Below are 19889 nucleotides of genomic sequence, written 5' to 3'. Positions count from 1 at the left end.
TGGGAATGTATGATCCATCTTTGGGAATGGAAATGGACTAGATTACCATTAAGGTCTTTCCCAACCGTATCGGTTTTCTTATAGTAAATCCAGGGTTTCTTTTTGCTTAAGATGCTATGAAATACACAGAAAACTTGCTTAGTTCTTGCATAAATTCCAGTGTCCTTTATTTGTTTAAATTTTGGCGCTGCTTTGTCCTCTATCCTGGAATCTTTTGTGGAAAAGAAATTCAGTGCCTCTAGGCTAGCTTAAACTATTTCAGCAAATTTGATCTCTTTTATTAAATGCGTTTAAAAAAAACACCAAAAGTCTACAGTTACATAATGGTGCTTTTCAGTAAGTGTGATTCCACAGCCTGTCTAATGTCGTGTTTCTTAAAACCCAACCTTCCATTCACTGTTATATCTGACCTGAGGTCCCTGACTTCTACTTTTGAAAATATTCAGGATTGCACATTTTAACCCATCAGGGAATGCTTTTTCATTTGATGTTTTTTCTTAAGTTTATTTCTCCATTCAGTTAAAGATTTTATATGCCTCTGAACTTTCTTTCTGAAGTGCATCATCTCAATGTAGGCAAAATCTCCAGATGTGTGTTGGACAGAACTAAATTCTTGGTTGATAAAGTAAATTTAAGTAAAATTATAAAATAATATATTTACTCCTGCCTGTACACATTACCAGTTCATTCACTTCAGTGTGGCTGTCAGCACATGTCCTTAGTCTGGATTATTGTTTGTAAATCATTGTATTAGCAGTTCTTCATGTATTGTTCTTAATTTGATCCTCCAATTAAAAAAAAAAAAAAGTTGCTTCTTATGTCTATACGTCAAAATATGTATTTACGTACCAATTTCAGCATTGCCAGAATTTCTGTCTTGAACTAAAGCACCCATCCTCCTTTGAGAGGTTCTGAATGTATTGCTTGTAATTCTTCCGTTTTTATTTGTTGAGATGAATTAATTTTTGGCTTAGACAATTTTTTTTTTTTAATGAAAGGAATTTAAAAATATTTATATACTTATCATCTCTTGAAAGGGAATCCTGCAAAGAGATAGGAGAAACTGCCATCCTGAACCAGTGTTAGGAGTTTAGTGTAGGTCCCCAGAAGTCAATCTGCAGGAATGGCATGCTGGCCAGGAATCTGGGTTTTATCACAGCTGCTTTCCTGTTGGTTTGTTGTTGCATGTTTTAACGATGTCGCCACAGATGCTCTTTGCCAAGTTAAATGAATGGTGGGAAGCTCAGAGCCTTGCAGGGGCAGCGCAGGGCTCTCTGGCAATGTTCAGTCACAGGGCTAAATTGAGTGCATCTTCTTTGGTTCAGTTTTGTTTTTGTGTTTTTAATTAGGCCCTTAAATTAAGTCAAGCATGAAAGCTGCTAAATAACAGCCTAGGTCTAAACCACATGCTCCCGAGGTCTGATCCGAGGCTGGCTGGCTGCACGGGGTGTGGATTGCATTAAACTGGGACCTTTACCTGTTTACATCTGGGACTGTGTGGGACATGGCCTTAAAACTTCATGGGCAGTGTAGGAAATGAGGCCATGACACTATATCCTCAAACTGTTGCTTTTTGCTGTCTTGACAGGCCGTTTCTGTGAGGAGAACGTCGATGACTGTGTGTCAGAGTCGGGAGTACCCCGCTGCTTTAACGGGGGGCAGTGCATCGACCAGATTGGGGGCTACAGCTGCCTTTGTCTGCCAGGCTTTGCAGGCGAGCGATGCGAGGGAGATATCAACGAATGCCTCTCTAATCCTTGTAACCCTCGTGGAAGCCTGGACTGTGTTCAGCTGATAAATGATTATACATGCATCTGTCGTAGTGCTTTTACTGGTGAGTAGTTGTAAACATGCTTCCAATTTCAGAGTAGGATCTTGAAAAATGGTCCTTTCTAGCAGTAATGCTGTCTAGTCACTTCCCAATATATGATTGTTTCTCTACACCATGTCTCAGTTTTTTAAACCAATCTTTCTTTTAAACCTTCTGAGAAATTTGGCTTCTAGAGCTGTCTCAAAGGAATCTCCTGAGGCACTCGGTTGCCAGTTGGGTTTTTTTTCTGTGATACTTTTCTGTCCTTCATGATCTCACATTTCTAATATTGGAAGTGTAACCATTCACATGTCAGTCTCCCCATGGCTTTTCCTTTTGCAAAGCAGCATATTAATTTTCTCTATAAATCAGTGTCTTTTTCTACTCCTCACTCCCATTCTTTCTTACATTGGTGATGTGGTCAGGATGGAATACTGTATGCATAGACGGTCTATACATTCCTATCTTAGTGATGTGATCCTTCCACAGTCCAACTTTGAATCACAACTTTGCAAGAATTTCACACTGCAAACTTACGTCTCACTCTCTCTAGATCTCTCCTTTGTTAGTATTGCTGCTATTCTGCTTTCTGCCTCCCACGGGGCATAAGTTTCAGCTAATAGTCTCCAGATGTGTCTTAACTTTCAGCTTTACAGTTTCAATGTCAGCTTAACTTCTTATGTATTCAGTTTTCCTCTGCTAAAACCTTTCGCTTTCCCTGCTTACCAGTGACGTTCTCTGCATGCTTTGCCCATAGTCTTTGCCTTTTTTTTTTTTCCTTAAGACTGAAAGTTGCTGTGATTTTCCACTGAGTTTATGATTGTCAGATGCAAAGAAATCACAGACATATATCTTAAGTATCCACGTAACAGTTTTTGAATGCATTACCTAGACTGACGGAGTAAGTTCCTAAAAGGGTGACATATGAGAGAGGAAGAGCCGGGCTAGCTACTGGGACACTGGTGCAGGTCTTCAGTTTATATTTAAGCCCATCTGCTAAGCTTGTTTTTATGAATTACATCTCATGTTGCTTTTGGCTCTCATGGAAGGATTGGTGGAACTTGCGGTGTGGGGAGTGCAGACCTGCTGCACCCTCAGAGGAGCAGGGATTGCTGCTGTGTCCCAGACATGAAATCTGTCTGGAAATGTTAGGCACAGAGGTGGAGCTCTTTGTCTTCTGTGCATTCCACATTGATGCTTCTGCCTGGGAGGGGACGGGGTGGCTTTGCTGTGGTTTGTGACTGAGAGGATGCCAGAAATCCATGAGCCATCCTGCCCTGTCTGCAAGCACTCAGTCTTGGCTGCAAATATGTGGAGACCTTCTGTTCATGTTTCCTAGGGGGTCAGAGTGATGCTTAGGTCATCTTCATCTTTTTAAAGTCTGGTGTCAGAGTTGGACTCTGGGAGCTGTTGCAAATGCCACTCAGTGCGGTAGGACCTCGCTGTCTGGCTGATCAGTCCGCTTGCTTATCCTGTTCACTCATGTTGCATCGAGTCGTGAGGGTTGTTCATTCATGGTCAGTGTGTGATTTGCCTTTGGACTTATTGACCATCTCCCAAAAAGTAAAGAAGTCTTAGGAACCCGCAAATCAATGTGGCGTAGCACCTTCAGCCTTTGTGCCTGGATGACTTGCGGGGGGTGACAGGCAAATTCTGTCTTCATGCTGGGTTGCACATATTCTTGAGGAAGCGGACAAGGTGGACTCTCTCAAAATACCCTCTGTGGCTTCTAGGCTTGTGCCTTCCTCTACAGCTCCTTCGGCAGCTACTTAGACAGCATGCATGATCTGGAGAGGTGTGCCCTACCTCTGCTGAGGGAACAGGCTCGCTGGAGTGGTTGGCTGGTTGGCTGGTCATTGGAGCGTTGGCTTTTTGATGTGCACACACACATTCACGTTTCTCTGCTCTCTTCTCCCTGTGTGTCTACATCTCAGGTCGTCACTGTGAGAGTGTAATAGACGTGTGTCCCCGGAAGCCTTGTCAGAACGGAGGTACCTGTGCTGTTGCCAGCAATATGCCGGACGGGTTCATCTGCCAGTGTCCTCCGGTAAGCACCGTATGCTCAACCTGAACTGCCTGCCTCAGCTGTAGAGTTTTCTAGTACAGTCTCATTAGTTTCACTGCTCCACTGTAGGCAAAGGTTATCTTTTCTGTACTACTTGTGAAGTCGTGTCCTTGGACACTCTTTACTCACATCCTTTAGTTTGTCTACTCAGCTGGGAAACCCAGGGCTTCCAGGTGCCGTCAGAGAGTGATACTGCCTGTTGTTACCCCAAACAATTCTGCTCTTGAGGCAGGATAATTGGCTTTTCTGTCTTAAACCTAGCATTACATTTCAACAGTTTTTTGCTGTCATGTGTTCTCTGTGCTTACTGCAGGATTCCCCTTGTTCATGGCTCTAATTCCATTTCAAAATTTAATAGAGCCTTGTAAGTTTCTAGTTCCAGAAAATCATGTCTCCTGCAATGAGGCTAGAGAGGGGAGAAACAGTTTGCACGTGACACCTGGCTTCCAACCCTCAGAACATTGAAGAATAAGTTTGTGAGCCTGGTTGTTTTGACTTTTTTTTTCTTTCTGTAGGGTTATTCTGGAGCAAAATGTGAGTTCAGCAGCCACAGTACTTGTGGACAAGTGAAATGCAAGAAGGGGGAGAAGTGCATCCAGACATCTTCTGGTCCACGGTGCTATTGCCCCAAGCAGTCTGTGGGAGAGGAGTGCCAGACAAACCTGGGTTGTGCCAGTGGCCCCTGCCAGAACGGTGGAAGCTGCCACCCGCATCCTCAGCCTCCTTACTATTACTGCCAGTGCCCTGCTCACACCCAAGGCAGCCAGTGTGAACAGCCCACAACGTTCAGCCCAGAGCCCCGAGGATGTTTGGATTCCCATTGTGCGGAAAGAGCAAGAGATCACCATTGCGATGAAGACTGTAACACCCACGCCTGCCAGTGGGATGGAGGCGACTGCTCCCTGACAGGAGAAGATCCTTGGGCCAACTGCTCCTCTTCATTGCGCTGCTGGATGCTTTTCAATGGAGAATGTGATGAGTTCTGCAACACCCCCGAGTGCCTGTTTGACAACTTTGAATGTCAGCAAAACAGCAAAACGTGCAAGTAAGGCTCAATCCTGAGAACAGTTTCTCTGTGTCTCTAATCTCCTGCTAGCACTTACAGTAGCTGTTATGCTTCGTGCCCGCTACTCCCATCTCCTGTGCTGAAAGTTTGGCGTCGAGGAGTTTCTGCTACTTGGTGTACTTTTTGTCTGTTGTTGGGAAGAAGTTCTGGAATGTGTATGCTATGAGCTAAGTTGGTAGCCTGAGCAGTGGTAATGTGTTTGGATGTGCCCTGCTTTCTATGGAAATATAAATAGGAGACATTTCACCTTGTACTGGATTTTAACAGTACTGCCTCCTATCATGAATTTTACTCCATACCAGCAATACCTCTGTTTTTATCCCAGCTGTATTTGCTACCTCTGAATGTGTTCTCTAGATTGTCATGGCACTTCTTTCTCTTCGGTTATTCACGATAAATGCAACAGGTTTGCTGTGATGATTTTCCCTTGCTGAGGCAGGGGGTGTTATAGCTTTATCTTAGTTAACAGAATGAGCAGTTCTCTTCTGCTGGTACGAGAATTGAACTGTGTGTTCTTGGGGTGTTCTGTGGTTCCTGCTTTCACTCTACCAGATTGCAAGCTTATTGTAGGCTTGTATTTCTTCTCCTTATATCCTGAATATGAGTGTCATTTTATTTCAAATAATTATGAAGACTGTAAGGCCTTGGCCCCTGGACTGCAGTTGTGTTGTACAGAATGTGTATGTCCTATATCCTGCCTATACCCGCTTTTTGCTGTTCTAGGTATGACAAGTATTGTGCAGATCACTATGCAGATGGCCGCTGTGACCAGGGCTGTAACAGTGAGGAGTGTGGCTGGGACGGTCTGGACTGTGCAGGTGACAAAGCTGAGAAGTTGGCAGAAGGGACCCTAATCATCGTGGTCTTGATGCCCCCCGAAGAGCTGCTGGAGGATGTTCGCAGCTTCTTGCGCACTTTGGGAACCATCCTGCATACCAATTTGAGAATCAAGCTGGACTCTCAGGGAAACCCCATGGTGTTCCCGTACTACGGGGAGAGATCGGCAGCACGGAGTCGGCGATCGCTTGTGGTCATTCGCAAGCACAGAGAACTAGGGCAAGAGGTCATTGGGTAAGTGAATGCCTTCGTGTTCCTCTGGCCTTGTTATCCTGGTAGTTCTTTCTTGTAGGTGTCTGGGGCATTCCGGACCTTCTAGAGCTGTAGTCTGTTTTATTTATGGGGAAATGTAGAGCTATTGCAATGGCTGAATTCAGTGCTGGGGTGGCAAGATTCACTTAAAAGGCTGCAGCTTCACCTAGTGCTTTGGCAAAAGTCTGTCACTGAATTTTGTGCCTTCTTACTGTGTCTCTGCAGCACCAGGGTGTTCCTGGAGATTGACAACCGTCAGTGTGCAGAGGATTTGGAGCAATGCTTTCAGAACACAGAAGCCGCTGCGGCTCTCTTAGCTGCTCAGGCCATCAAGGGCATGTTGCCCTATCCATTCGTGTCTGTCCAAAGTAAGTAATTGCAGAGGGAAAACTGCTTGTGAAGGAAGGCAGTAATCAAACTTGGGCATTGCAAAATTCGTGCTCAGATTATCGATCATCATCTGAACATATCTCACAGTTCAATGTGGTTTCTGGGAGCTAGCTTGTTCGTCCTCAGTTCTAGAAGTATGTAAGTGCAACATGCTTATTCTGTTCTGAGGAGACATCTGGTTAGTAAGGCAGGGCGTTTAAGTTTGGAACCTAGATGTTTTAATACCCACAGAAACAGTGATCTGTTATGTGTGCCACACGCTGCAGTGATCTTGTCTGCACTAAAAACTATTCTTGGTCTCTAAGCTATGAATTCAATTATAAAGGTGCCATTAGAGAGAAAGCATGGGGGTATTCCTCACTCTGCCAGATGTTTTCTCCTCTGGCAATATGTAATCCCTTTGATTTCTACTCCCCGTCCCTCAAACTGAGGCTTGGCTGCAATCTTATACTAGATGGGTGATATCACTATTCCCAGTTGGATCGTGCTCATATAATTATGTAGATCCATTCTCTCTGCACTGATTCAGGGTGGCTGTCTTCAGCCAGCAGGACTCTTGAGGAAAGAGCAAGATCTTGTTCAGCAGTCATATGCTCTAAAAAAATATTTTGAGAAACAAGATCAAGAGAAGCCAGAAAGATGGAATGTATTCTTACAACAGTTGCAGCAGGGCTTAAACTTCCTCAAACCTTTGCTCTAAACGCATCACAGCGTAGAGACAATGTACTCACTGTGGGGAAGACTCTTGAGTGCAAAAATAAAGTATGTAGATGGAAGATCATCATCTCCACTTTGCTAATCTCATTGTATTTTAACTGGAATTTTTTAGGTGAACCCTTGTTACCACCAAAGACCCAGTTACTTTACCTATTTGCTGTGGCAGCTTTGATCATCCTCTTAATCCTTCTCTTGGGTGTGATGATGGCAAAGCGTAAGCGCAAACATGGTTCGCTGTGGCTCCCAGAGGGCTTTATTCTGCGCAGGGATCCTAGTAATCATAAGCGCAGAGAGCCAGTTGGTGAAGATGCTGTTGGACTCAAGTAAGTTTGCATTTAGGCCACTGACAGTGTTTTTATTAGTGTGCTAGAGGATTTTGAGAACATGGTGTATAAATCTTTCATCAAAGGCACTTATCTCCATAGGGAAAGCTGGCGTTTAAGATAGAACTTCTTAGGCTATTTCTCTAAATTTTAATACATCTGTTTTGGACAGAAGAACTTTAATTAACTGTAATTGATAAAATGCTAGTAGATAATCTGATCTCCTGGTCATGTTTGGTTTTCTGACACTGTTTAGTTGTTGAGTACTGTTTGCATAATTTCCTCCTGGAACAGATGAGACATTTTTAGGTTAATAGGTGACAAGAAACTTGTAATACATCTAGCTCAATGTGTTAAAGACATGACTCAGAAATAATGGAAAGTTTCAAAAGAAGAGTCCCATTTATGCCCTTTTTGCTTTCCACTGAATTAACCAAGTTTACAGTTGTAAATGCATTTAATGCCACTGTTGGGGCCTGAGATTTCTAATTTCTTGGTCTCTACATTTGCAAGCTGCCAAACATGCAAGCATCCCATCCTTGATCTCTGCAGGCTAGTGTAAGTAGCAGGAGTAGCACCTGGTCAACCTGCAAAGTGACTTGTTCTCCTTGTTTGTTAGAAATCTGTCAGTCCAGATACCAGAAGGTAACCTGGCAGATTCTGGACCAACTGAACACTGGGCAGGTGACGGTGGACCTCAGCCAAAGAGAGCAAAGGTAAGGAGCTCCAAGACTTGACTATCACCTGAAACCGATAGTGAGGAAAACAGCTGCATTAACTTCCAGAGTAATGCCCCTTGCTCAAAACCTCCATTTGCTTAGGGATTTGTAATATGTAACTAATGATACCTGAGGAGCTAATCCTCAGGTTAACACTGCCACCATGAGCCAGTAGAGAAACCAGGTAACTTCTGTTCCAGTGTTCTCTCACTACTCAGGCCCTGCCGCCTGAAAGGGAAGAGGTTAACAGTGGTGTAATGTCTTGCAGTTCAGGCCTGATAACATGGTGGGAGTGTGAAAGCTGAGAATGTCAAGCAGAGGTAAATGGAGACCATCATTAACTCAAAACACAAACCAGCAAAACACAGAAGTGAATAAACTCAACAAAACTAAGAAAACCCCAAGAAATTTCAGTGTCTTTGGCTATTTGATGAGCATTTTGAAGCAACTGCTTCTTTCCTGTGCTCAGGCTGAGGACCAAGCCTTGCTCCCAGAAGGTGATGAGCAGATTGACCAGCGCCAGTGGACACAGCAGCACTTGGAGGCAGCAGACGTCTGTGGGAGCACGTCACTAGCCCTTACACCACCTCAGGCAGATCAAGAAGTGGATGTTCTGGATGTCAATGTCAGAGGGCCAGGTCAGTACTCAGTGTGTCCTTGTCTTCTGCGATCCAGCCACCAACCTCTGCGATGGCTGGGACTGCTAACGTTTAAAAATCATGTGGAGTATACAGGAACACCAGCAGCATTTTTATAGTACTAGAGGGAAGTTCACATATGCTCCAGGAAAGAAAACTGGAGAGATTGGATTATGGTATGTAGCACATAGAATATCATGTAACCAGGAGAAAAAAGAGTTCATTTAGCAAGCACCTGTAGGAACTACAGCTATAGGATCTCCTTTATAACAATGCATGCCTAAAAGATATTGTCAGAATGCCATTATGGCAGAAATTTGGAATGCATAGTTGTGCTGGAAATAACCCCCAGCTTCTCCAGCCGGACCACTGCAGAGATTTATGCCAGACTTTGCTAAGGACCAGTTTAGCAGGGTTTACACTCAAGGTGTCTGGTGGAAGCAAGGGTGGCCTATTCCTGAATAAGATGACTTCTGGCAGATAGTCCACCCTTGTTAGCACTGTGTGAGACATCTGTGCTGGAACAGAGCAGCAATGCAGCAAGCTTGTTACAGATTTTTTTTTTAATTCACTGATTTATATCAGCTTACAGTGATCAACTTACTGAATTCATAACCCAACTGTGAACTTGGAAGGAGACTTCTTTAGCATACATGCAGCCTTGCTCTCTTTCAGTCTCGAATGACTGGATGCAGTAAGAATGCTCTGCTGCATTTTATAAGTGTAGAACTAAGGCTGTTGTAACCTGATAAGGGACTGGGTAGGTCATCTGGTAAAAACTGATTCCTGTCTTCAGAGAGGAGAGAATTGGCCAAGAACTTCATCCTGGTCAGAAGAGCTACCAGCTAGGCTCTTGTTCATATGCAGAGAGTGATTCTGATGATATTGCTGTCATTGCTTTTTATTGGCTTTTGTGGGAATATTTCCATGCAATTGAATGATGACTGGACCCATTCTCTCAGTTCCTTTCTATTGTCTTTTCTGCTCATTGACCCGTTAGCTCTCCTAAATGCAAAGCACAGGGAAGGAGGGATTTCTGTGTAATGAGTGTGAGAACATAAACCATCAGTGTCTGCCAAATTTAAGCTTTTCTTTATTTCCCCTATTGAAGCTTCTAGTTGTGTGGCAGGGTAAAAGCTTTCCAAGTGCAGGCTGTAACATTCTTAAGACTTCGGACTGCTTATTTTCACGTTCACTCAAAACTTTGTCCAACAATAGCAATGGAATAATTGTGACCTGTAGGTTGCTTTCCCGCCGTTCAGATGTGACTGTGAAGCTTGTGGCAAGCTGCTATAAGCTATATCCCTCTCTGTGGCATCAGAAGCAAGCAGCTGAGTTACCGTCAAGGGGAGAAATAGTTTAAAAAGTCTGAGAAGTGTTGGAGTAATGGGTTAGTAAGGAGGGGAAGGATTCCTCACAGGTGATGTAGCTGTTTCTCTGCCCTATGCAGGCAGGGAGAAGAAACAGGCACTTCTGAGAGGCAGTTCATCTCCAGCAGAAGTCTCCTGAAGAGTAGATGGCTCATGCTCCAGTAATGCTTGGCTGCCCCTAATTACAAAGGGTGTTTGGGCTGGAGCCATCTGAAGCTGAGTTAAATCCTGGCCAAAGGTCCGGGTGGCAGGTAGAACAGTAGAGAACTTTTCTGGAGAGAGGAGAGGCAAGTCGAAACGCCTCGGTGCACCACGGGTAGTTCCCTCTCTTCATCCAGCACCTTCTGCAGTCTCTCGAGTTTAGGGGATCCAAGAGGTCCAGTCTCCTGCAGAAGTATCACCTACAGACTTTGCTGGTGGGTTCTCTACCTCCCAGCTTTCAGTATATTGTCGCTGTGTTAGAGACTTTCAGTTGTACCTATCTGTTGAACTTCTGCCTTTACCATCTTGCTCCAAGTTTTACATTTACTCAGGGTCTGTCTTCTTGAAAGGCAGCAAGCAGAAGAGTTTTTTAAAAATTCAGCTGTCACCTTTGTCTCCCCATGCTGTTCTTTCTCTGTGTCCCCCAGAGTGGTGAGGACATTCTTTTCACTGGAGTTATTGTGAGTGTGTAACCAGGGTAATGCAGTTATAGGCATAACTGGTAACACCACCTATAATTAAAACTGATTAACTGTCCCTATTATATGCCCCTCTTTTTCAGTTACTCCAACTTTGGTGGTTCAGACTGGAATTTTCCATGCTGTGTGTCTGCCTCCAGCTGGATCCTTTTGGGTTCCTTTCCAGCTATTTCAGAGAACAAGCTGGAAGGAGGCAAAAAGACATTGTGTCCACGGCTTTTTCTGTAGTAGTCCATCAAGCACTTAATTGTGACCATCTAGCTGGATGTGCTCTTTGCTAGCCTCATAAAACTACCGGTGTGTGGCCAACTTACAACTCTGAAAAGAGCTACATGTACCTGAGAGACTTTTTGGGAGGGTGGCAGCTAATTTTTCCAGGGATTTAATGTATACTATTGCTGTGACCCTGTAGAGCAGCTGGACGTGATCCATCCAGGACTACAGTGACTGAGCAAGGAAGACCTTTCCCCAGGGTTCTGGTGCTGGAGGAAAGGAAAGCTCCTTTCTGTGCTCTGTCTCTCTGCTCTTTGTGTCAGGGCAATACGGAGGAGACCACAGCCTGACTTGAATACTGAGAAGCATTCATTTGGGACAAGGAAGCAGAGCCAGCGGTGGGAGGGAGAAGCACAAAAGGGAGGCATAGCCTTGGACGAACAGGCAAGAGGGTCTGTAGACAGGACTGGATCTTGGAACTGAACCATACGTCAACAGCTCGCCGCCGTCCAACAAATCCTGAGAAAGTAGCTTGGTGAAAGGCTGCATGTCCTGTGGTTGTGAGCCACTAGGAGGGGTGGGCACGCTGCTGCTGCTGCTGCCGCCAGCCTGGAGCCGCAGCCGCCATCGCTGCGCCTGCTCCGCGCCTGGCCCTGCCCTAGCATGATCGATTTCGAGAAAGTTTTGGGGCTGCTCTAAATTAGAGAGAGTCAGGAAAGCCTGGTGATCACAAGTTGGGGAATGGGAACAGGGGGTTAAAGCCCTGTATATTGCTTTCAGTAGGAGATCGTCACCTTGTTTATCTGCTCAGAATCATAATTCTGCTGTATTGTCCTCTGCAGGCTTGCACACTTCATTCAGTGCAGATAGAGCACTGTAGATTCAGAGTTGTGCAGACAGTGAACCATACAACAGTTTGAGTTGAAAGGGACCTTCAAAGCTCATCCAGTCCAACCCCTGCCATGAGCAGAGACATCTTCACCCAGCTCAGGTTATTCAGAGCCCCATCCAGCCTGGCCTGGCATGTCTCCAGGGCATCCACCACCTCTCTGGGCAACCTGGGCCGGTGTTCCACCACCCTCAGTGTGAAAAATTTCTTCCTCATGTCTAGCCTAAATCTCCCCTCCTTTAGCTTAAAAACATCACCCCTTGTCCTATCACAGCAGGCCCTGCTAAAAAATCTGTCCCCATCTCTCTTATAGTCCACTTTTAAGTACTGAAAAGCTGTAATAAGGTCTCCCCAGAGCCTTCTCCAGGGAAGCTGCTGTCTGTAAGGTCCAGGAAGTTCCCCTGCTTGTCCGCAGAATAAATCAAACAGTTGCTGAAAGATTTGTCTTGTGTTCCAGCTAGTGAGTCGTGCCTGAGAAGCAGAATTTGTATTCACCTTTTCAGGGCTCCAGTCAAGCACTTAGCACAGAGTGTTTCATTCCTGCTGCGTTCTCAGTCCCTCTTGCTTTCCAGGTGCCTACAATGTGTGGGGGTAAAGCAGTAAAATCAGTAAGCAAGCATTAATGTCTGCTGTTGGAGTCTTTGGGTTTAGGTAATTGAATGTGCTGTGTAGTTCAGAGTGTGCTGAAACTGAAGCACTAGGCCATTGGTACATTGATGAAAATAGGTGGATGTTTCATTAACAAGGGTGAAAAATAAGGATGTAACTAGTCTACCTGGACCACCATCTCTGATCAGCAGAGAGAGAGGTAGTCTCTTCCAAGGGATCCAAGTTAACTTAGAGGCCTGGAGAAGCCTTTTTACTTCCAGTGTCAGTATCCCAGTTGGATGAATGATCCTAGCCTCCATTTATCCTTTGTGGATGTCCCATCACTGGAGACTTGTGGAGAGACATGAGCCCATTGTCCTCCGAAGCACTCAGACTGTGGGGAGACTTCCTGGAATGTGTAGCTGTGGGCAGTTGGTGCTGCGATGGTGCATGGGGAACAGAGCATTGTGTGTGGGGAGGGTGCTACTGGTACACCAGTGAGTGATACTGGGTCAGATCCTGTTCTGTGTTCCCTTTCTACGTGGTGTCCTTGTGTGAAAGTACAGTGTGTGCTTGATCACTCTGCTCAGACCTCTGGTTGTGCTTGTTACTAAAAGCAATATGAGGTTGGCTCAGGCATTCATCCTGGGGCAGTTTTCATCTTCGGGTGCTTGACTGTCACAACTTCACGGTCCTTTATTGAAGACTTTTTGTAATAGATACAAAGGCTTTTGTCTGCATTTCTCTTCAGGTTACTGTCTGAGAAATGCCACCAGTAATCACTGTCTTATTTGTCCAGTAATTTTTCTCTGTCAATTGTTTGTTTTCTCCAGGTATATGATTAGAACATCCATGTGAATAGTTATACTTAGTAATCTGAAGCCTTTGGTTTTTATAGCTCTTGCTTCTCTCTAGGAGCTTAGCTAGCCTTTACATTTTGGGGAAGTTTTCCACTTTAGCAGCCAGTGTTTTTTGTTTTAGAATGATCTTATTTATTTGAGGAGTACCTAAGTTCTGTTGAGGTTGCAGAAAGTATTAAAGTTCTGCTGGGGAAGGAAACAACTTGCTAACTCTGGACTTCATGATAAGATACAATGTTTGAGTTGGTGGCTGGAGGGGTTGTCTCTGGTTGTGGCTGCTCAAGGGGAGAAGATTGTGTGAGGATTTCCTTTCCTTTGCTGTCACCATCAGGTTGCTATGATAACGTCTCTTCTGTTGCAGATGGATGTACTCCGCTTATGTTGGCATCTCTGCGTGTGGGCAGCTCTGATATCAGTGAGGATGATGAGGATGCAGAAGACTCCTCAGCAAATATAATAACAGATTTGATCTACCAAGGTGCCAACCTGCAGGCCCAAACAGACCGTACCGGGGAGATGGCACTGCACTTAGCAGCCCGTTATTCAAGAGCAGATGCTGCGAAACGTTTGCTGGATGCTGGTGCGGATGCTAATGCACGGGACAACATGGGACGGACTCCTCTGCATGCAGCTGTAGCTGCTGATGCCCAGGGTGTCTTCCAGGTACAGTAACTGAAAAACCCATTTTAGAGCAGTTGTGCTCTGTAATTAAATGATCCCGTCCAAGCTGCACTCTGTTCACTCACAGTCTTGCTCTCATGCTTTCCACAGTGTGATGACCAGGTGAAACTGTATTTTACATCCAGTTTCCTCAGGTATTCATAGTGTGAAGAACTCAGAATGCATTTGGTCCGTCACCTGTTATCTGGGTCTTTGCATTTCAGTGCTCAGGCTGCTTTTTCATTACAAAGTTTCTCTTGAGTTTCTGCCAAATGCTCAGTTTTGCTCCATAGCAAAAACCTGTCTTCCCCTCTTGTCCAGATCCTGATCCGTAACAGAGTGACGGACTTGGATGCTCGGATGAACGATGGAACAACCCCATTAATTCTGGCTGCACGACTGGCTGTGGAAGGCATGGTGGCCGAGCTAATTAATTGCCAGGCAGATGTGAACGCCGTAGATGACCACGGTAATGTGAACACAACGTACTGGGCTGGACAAACATTTGCCATGGTGCAAGCAAGAAGGGTTGGGCTTCTGCTGTCCTGGAGTGTGGGCTGCTCATAAATTTTGTGGCTAAATCAGACCCTGGGCTATCCTGCCGAAGCTCTCCCAGCAGTAGTAGACTGCAGGCTGCTGCACAGTGGCTTGGTTAGACTGTCCTGGAAGAGAAGCAAAAGAAATATGGGGTTGAATATACTGGGATTTTCTGGACTGCAGACATGATACTCTGTGGATAGTTTAAAAAAAAAAATAAAAATCCCACAGCACGTGTAGAAAGTCCCATTGCAGCCTGGTAACATAGGGGTATATCACAGTGTGGTGATTTCTGAAGTGCAAATGTGACTTTCAGACATGTTCATGTGCTGTGAGCTGCCCTTCGGTTGCTTTCTGTGTACTCTGTCCATCTTGGTGCTTTAGAAAATAACTCCTCAGTTTGTTACTGAAGTTTTGGGGTTTCCCTGCAGGTAAATCTGCTCTTCACTGGGCTGCAGCTGTCAACAACGTGGAAGCAACACTAGTGCTGCTGAAAAATGGAGCCAACAGAGACATGCAGGATAACAAGGTACAGTTTGGGTGTGGTCAGCATGGCTGTGCTTCCTAACACAAGGGATCTCTCTGCTGTTGGAGCTGGACTAAGTTCACATTTTCTAAACTGGGTGCTCAGTGCAGGTCTTCCAAACCCAGACTGTGACTGGAATTCTCCCCAAGTGCTGGATATCTTTTAGTGCTGGACATCCTGTAGGATTTGTGATGTGGGAGAGCAGATCTCTTCCTTGTGTGGCCAGGTCCTGAGCATCAATGCTTCCCTGCAATATGCAATCAGTTCTGTGTGAGAGCACCAGGGTGAAGTGCTGCCAGTGTCAAGCAGCTGGATTCTGGTTAGCAGGGAACCAGATGTGGTGGCACATCAGTAGTCACATCCTGTCACCTTTCCATGGATCTCAATGCAGGGTGTCTATGGGGTAGAAGCTGGTCTGTTTGAGAGACAGTCTGTGGTGTGCAGACCTCCTGTAGCTTCACTGTTAGTTTTTGCTGTGGCTTGGTCCTTAATTTCTTTTACCTGCTTAGGGTTTGTGGGGTTTTTTGGACTATTATGTGTTGCTCAGTGGATTTTAGAGCTGCCAACTAGCTGCTGCTCTTCACTAGGCTGTTTTAGTCCTTTGTACCTTTCCCTGATAGGGGACAATGGGAGAAAGGCACCAGGTGTTTTCACAGTTCTTCCACGGACCCATGGCAGAACTGTGCGCTTCTTGGTGCGTACAGTTTAGCCTGTGTGCTCCACTGCCATGCATGAAATGATCTCCTGTAATCTGTCTTTTTCAATGAGCATCTCCCTAGGTGGTTTGTTCTGGGAGGCTATTAAGGTGTCACTGCATTAGATGATGTTTCCAGTTGTTGCTGCACCACTAAGGGAGCATTAGCTGTAAGTGAAGCCACTAAAATACCTCTTCTCTGTGTTTTCAGGAGGAGACACCGCTCTTCCTTGCTGCTCGGGAAGGCAGTTTCGAAGCAGCAAAAATCTTGCTGGACCATTTTGCCAATCGAGACATCACGGACCACATGGACCGCCTGCCCCGAGATGTGGCCCAGGACCGCATGCACCACGACATAGTGCAGCTTCTCAACGAGTACAATGTGGCGCACAGCCCCGCCGGGCACCCCGGCGCCATGCTGAACTCTGCCCTCTCCCCAGTCATCTGTGGCCCAAATAGGTCCTTCCTCAATCTGAAGCATGCTTCGTTAAGCAAGAAGTCACGAAAACCGAATGCCAAAGGCATCATGCCCACAAATCTCACCAAAGATGCGAAGAGGAGAAGAAAGAAGTCCCTCAGTGAGAGCAAAGGGCAGTTTTCAGAGAGCTCAGTGACCCTGTCACCAGTTGATTCCCTAGAATCACCCCATGCTTTTGCATCTGAACCAACGTCGTCTCCTGTGATGCCATCGCCGGGGGTGTTGCACTCATCACCCAGCTCGCTGCTCACCGCTCCGTCAGTGCAGGCTGCACACACTATGTCCTTCTCCAACCTCCACGAGATGCAGCCCTTAGGACGTGGATCCAGCACCGTCCTCCCGTCCGTCAGCCAGCTGCTTTCCCAGCATAGAACCACCCCTCCGAACAGCGGGCTCGGCAGGCTCCGGCAAGCCAACGTCTCCACCGAGTGGATGAACCGCATGGAGGTGAACGACTCCCAGTACGAGATGTTTGGCATGGTGCCGCAGGTGATGCATTCTCACCCCAGCGTTTCGCAGCAGAGCGGTTTGGTTCAAGCAGATACGAAGCACATGGGGGTGTCCAGGGAGTCTCTGCCCCCCATCATGACTTTCCAGCTGGTTCCCAAGGGTGGCATAAACCAGCCAGCACTGCCGCAGCAGGCCCAGTCCAACTGTGCTCAGAACATGGCTGCTCCTCTTGGCTCCATGTACCAGATCCCAGATTTAGCTCAGCTGCCCAGCGCCTCCTTCTCCATGGCTGCCATCCCTCAGCAGGACGGGCAGGTGGCTCAGACGGTCCTCCCAGCCTACCACCAGTTCCAGAGCTCAATGGGCAAGTACCCCACGCCTCCGTCACAGCACAGCTGCTACTCCTCAGCCACAGAACGGACTCCTAGCCACAACCGGCACTTACAAGGGGAGCACCCGTACCTGACACCATCACCTGAATCTCCAGACCAGTGGTCAAGCTCTTCCCCACACTCTGCCTCTGACTGGTCTGATGTGGCAACCAGTCCTGGTAACAACCAGCGCGGGCCGGCAGCTGCTCACATGACAGAGCAACAGCGCAACAACATGCAGGTGTACGCCTGAAGGCTGGCCAAAATGAAGCCCGATTAAAGTGGACTCCAGAACTCATGAAGGTCTTCCAGGATGGAAATGAAGAACCATTTTAGTATCCAAGAGTCTTGAGCCCAGGCTGTTCTTTCCTTGGAGGGACTGTGGTCGCTGTAGGCTTGTATGCTTTTATGCTAAACAGAGAACTGTAGAAGCTGGTGATGGAGAAGACCAGCTGGGTCACTTCTAACCAACCCCTGTGCACCTTTGCGTGATTGCTCTCTGCACTGGATTCTCCAGTCTGCTTTTAAATATATTCCATCATGTCTTTGGGGAGACAGCTCTTCAGCTTAATGCATCTCGTGGTCGTTTCTCCAGAAGTTTAGCCAAAACCAGCTTTGTATCCTTATTTTGTCATTTCTTTTGTTACCCACATAACCTATCTCTGAAGCACCTTCTACTAGTTCTCCTTGAGTTCAAGTTGCCTTGTCTTGACACAGCTCAGAGCTGCACCCATGTTCCTGGACCCCTCCTTCCCACAGCTGCTCTTGCTCAGCAACTGAGCTGGAGTTGCCAAAACACCTGCAGGTCAAGTGACACCTTCTGTCACACAGCTTCACCCTTTCCTCTTCACAAGCTTTTGTCTTGTACAGACCCACTAACACCCCTTAGAGTTCTCACTGCCTGCCCCCCAGGTATTATGAGGTTATATATACATATACTCTTCTTTTTTGTTTATTTGTTTGTTTTCTTACTAAAAACGCTGGTCTGACCTGGTCTTTGCCCTGTGGTGGCCTGTAGGCACGTCTCTCCCCGTATTGTATGTCTTCCCCAAGACACACCTGACTATTTTGACACACTACCCTCCCGGTGCCCCCATCCGGCCACGTGTGTCTGTGACCGCCTTCACAGGCTCCCGTGCCAGAAAAGATGTCCTGCAGGTGACACAGGCCTTTTGGGAAATTCTTGGGATGAGCACGAGTTTCAAAACTTGGTATTAATAGCACAAGCTCCCAGCGTTCTTGCACAGTACTCGCCTCCCCTCCATCCAAGGGTGGCTGTGTCTCCTGTCTTCCAGGTATCATATGCTGCCTCTTTATGGTATTATCAAGTGTTGAGGATGTCATTACGTGTTTGCAGTGCGTGTCCTCCTGCGTCAGGAACGGCGTCCAGCCCTTTGAAAGTGGCCCTTTCGCTCCAGCCATGGGGCAGGGCTGCCTTGGCTTCCCCTCCCTGTCTGCAGCACTGACTCCCCAGCAGGCTTCCAGCAGCAGTGTGCCTGAAGCCAGGAGCTGGACTTAAGCAGCAGACCAAATAGCTCAGAAACTGTTGCCTAATGCAGTTTAGTTAACACTTTTGGGGATGTCCTCCGCTCCCAGCTCCAGCCTGTATTGAGGTTTCTCAGCCGAGGTGCCCCACATGCCCTGTGGGATGGTAGTGCCATTTGTACTGCAGCTCCCCCGCTATTTTGGGGGTTACGGAAGCCAGCTGTCACAGACCTTGAACAAGCAGCCATTCTTCCTTCTTTGTCTGCGAGAGTAATGCTTCCCTGAAGGGCTCTGAACCAGTCAGCAGCCGAAGTGAACATTTCTAGGGATGGTTTGCTCCTACCTCTTCGGGGGAACCCTGCAGACACGTGTTCCAAAGACATCGGGGCTGTCGACTGCCGCCAAAGGACAGAGGAGGCTGCTCCCCTCCGAGCAGTGGCCACTCAGCATCCTACCATGTACAGTATTTTCTCTGATGTTTCTTTCTATTCTAATCAAGAGTAAAAAGCTTTTTCTTTCGATTTAACTCAATGGTACATGAAGGCAGGGCCTCAGGAGGAGCTGGTTCCCGGGGCCATTGTTTTGGGCTGAAGTTTTTAATTCTGAAGTTAACTGCTTTTTAGGACGCAATGCAGCGTTCCCCGGCACGCTCGCCGCAGCGTGTCCTGTGAAGTTTTGCTGCAACCGACTCAGATCTCCAGGCCAGGGCCCGCAAGCTCCTGGAGGTCTGTCCAGGTACAAGTTTCACTGCAAATAATGAAGTGTTGCTACACATCAATGCTAAAGAAACAAAGGGCTTTTCCCTGTTAGCCCCAAATAACCAAGTGCCTTTTTATATATGTGGCTACCTTTTACAAGATGAGTGCTTTCTGTGGAATGAAGCCAGTTTTGGCCTGGCATGTTAATACGATGGCCCTCTGCCTTTTTTTTTTTTTTTTTTTAACTACTTGTAAAGATAATATCTCCTTAAGGTGGTATTTTATCTCATAAGTTGTAGAGTAACCATTCACACAGCAGCATTTTCCTATATTAATAATGGAAAATATTTGCTTATTTTTACATTTTTTATAAAAGTCTTTTATGAAAATAGTTTCTGCAAAATGTATAAGCAATTTTTATCCCCAGAATAAAGAGTATGTGCCTGATGTCTGTGTGCCGTTGTTTTCTCTTGCCTTCCTGGCTACTGGAGTATAAGGACAAGATAACAAGCAGATCACTACTGTTCAGAGCCCTGGAAAGGGTTTGTTGGGGCCTCTTGCAGTCTGAGTCAG

General features: G+C 46.3%; 1 protein-coding gene across 3 annotated transcripts in view; it reads left to right on the top strand.

The window, feature by feature from the left end:
• NOTCH2 (notch receptor 2) overlaps positions 1-19763 on the top strand; it is an 86294-nt gene extending 66531 nt beyond the window's left edge. Inside the window, exons 22-33 of one of the 3 annotated variants that reach the window (XM_082053951.1) lie at positions 1589-1834; positions 3745-3857; positions 4391-4920; positions 5665-6012; positions 6256-6398; positions 7250-7460; positions 8080-8176; positions 8649-8817; positions 13779-14080; positions 14399-14546; positions 15046-15143; positions 16046-19763. In XM_082053951.1, coding sequence (XP_081910077.1) covers positions 1589-1834; positions 3745-3857; positions 4391-4920; positions 5665-6012; positions 6256-6398; positions 7250-7460; positions 8080-8176; positions 8649-8817; positions 13779-14080; positions 14399-14546; positions 15046-15143; positions 16046-17386 — 3746 coding nt within the window. In that variant the 3' untranslated portion in view covers positions 17387-19763. Of the gene's footprint in view, positions 1-1588; positions 1835-3744; positions 3858-4390; positions 4921-5664; positions 6013-6255; positions 6399-7249; positions 7461-8079; positions 8177-8648; positions 8818-13778; positions 14081-14398; positions 14547-15045; positions 15144-16045 lie in introns of those variants that run through there. The other 2 variants (XM_082053952.1, XR_014184187.1) reach the window with 2 other exon arrangements.
• The last annotated feature ends 126 nt before the right edge of the window (positions 19764-19889 follow it).

This window comes from Streptopelia decaocto, assembly GCF_964273445.1.
Source record: "Streptopelia decaocto genome assembly, chromosome: 5".
Classification (NCBI taxonomy): Eukaryota; Metazoa; Chordata; class Aves; order Columbiformes; family Columbidae; genus Streptopelia; species Streptopelia decaocto.
The sequence above is the reverse complement of the archived record's forward strand: the minus strand, read 5'-3'. Positions and strand labels throughout refer to the sequence as shown.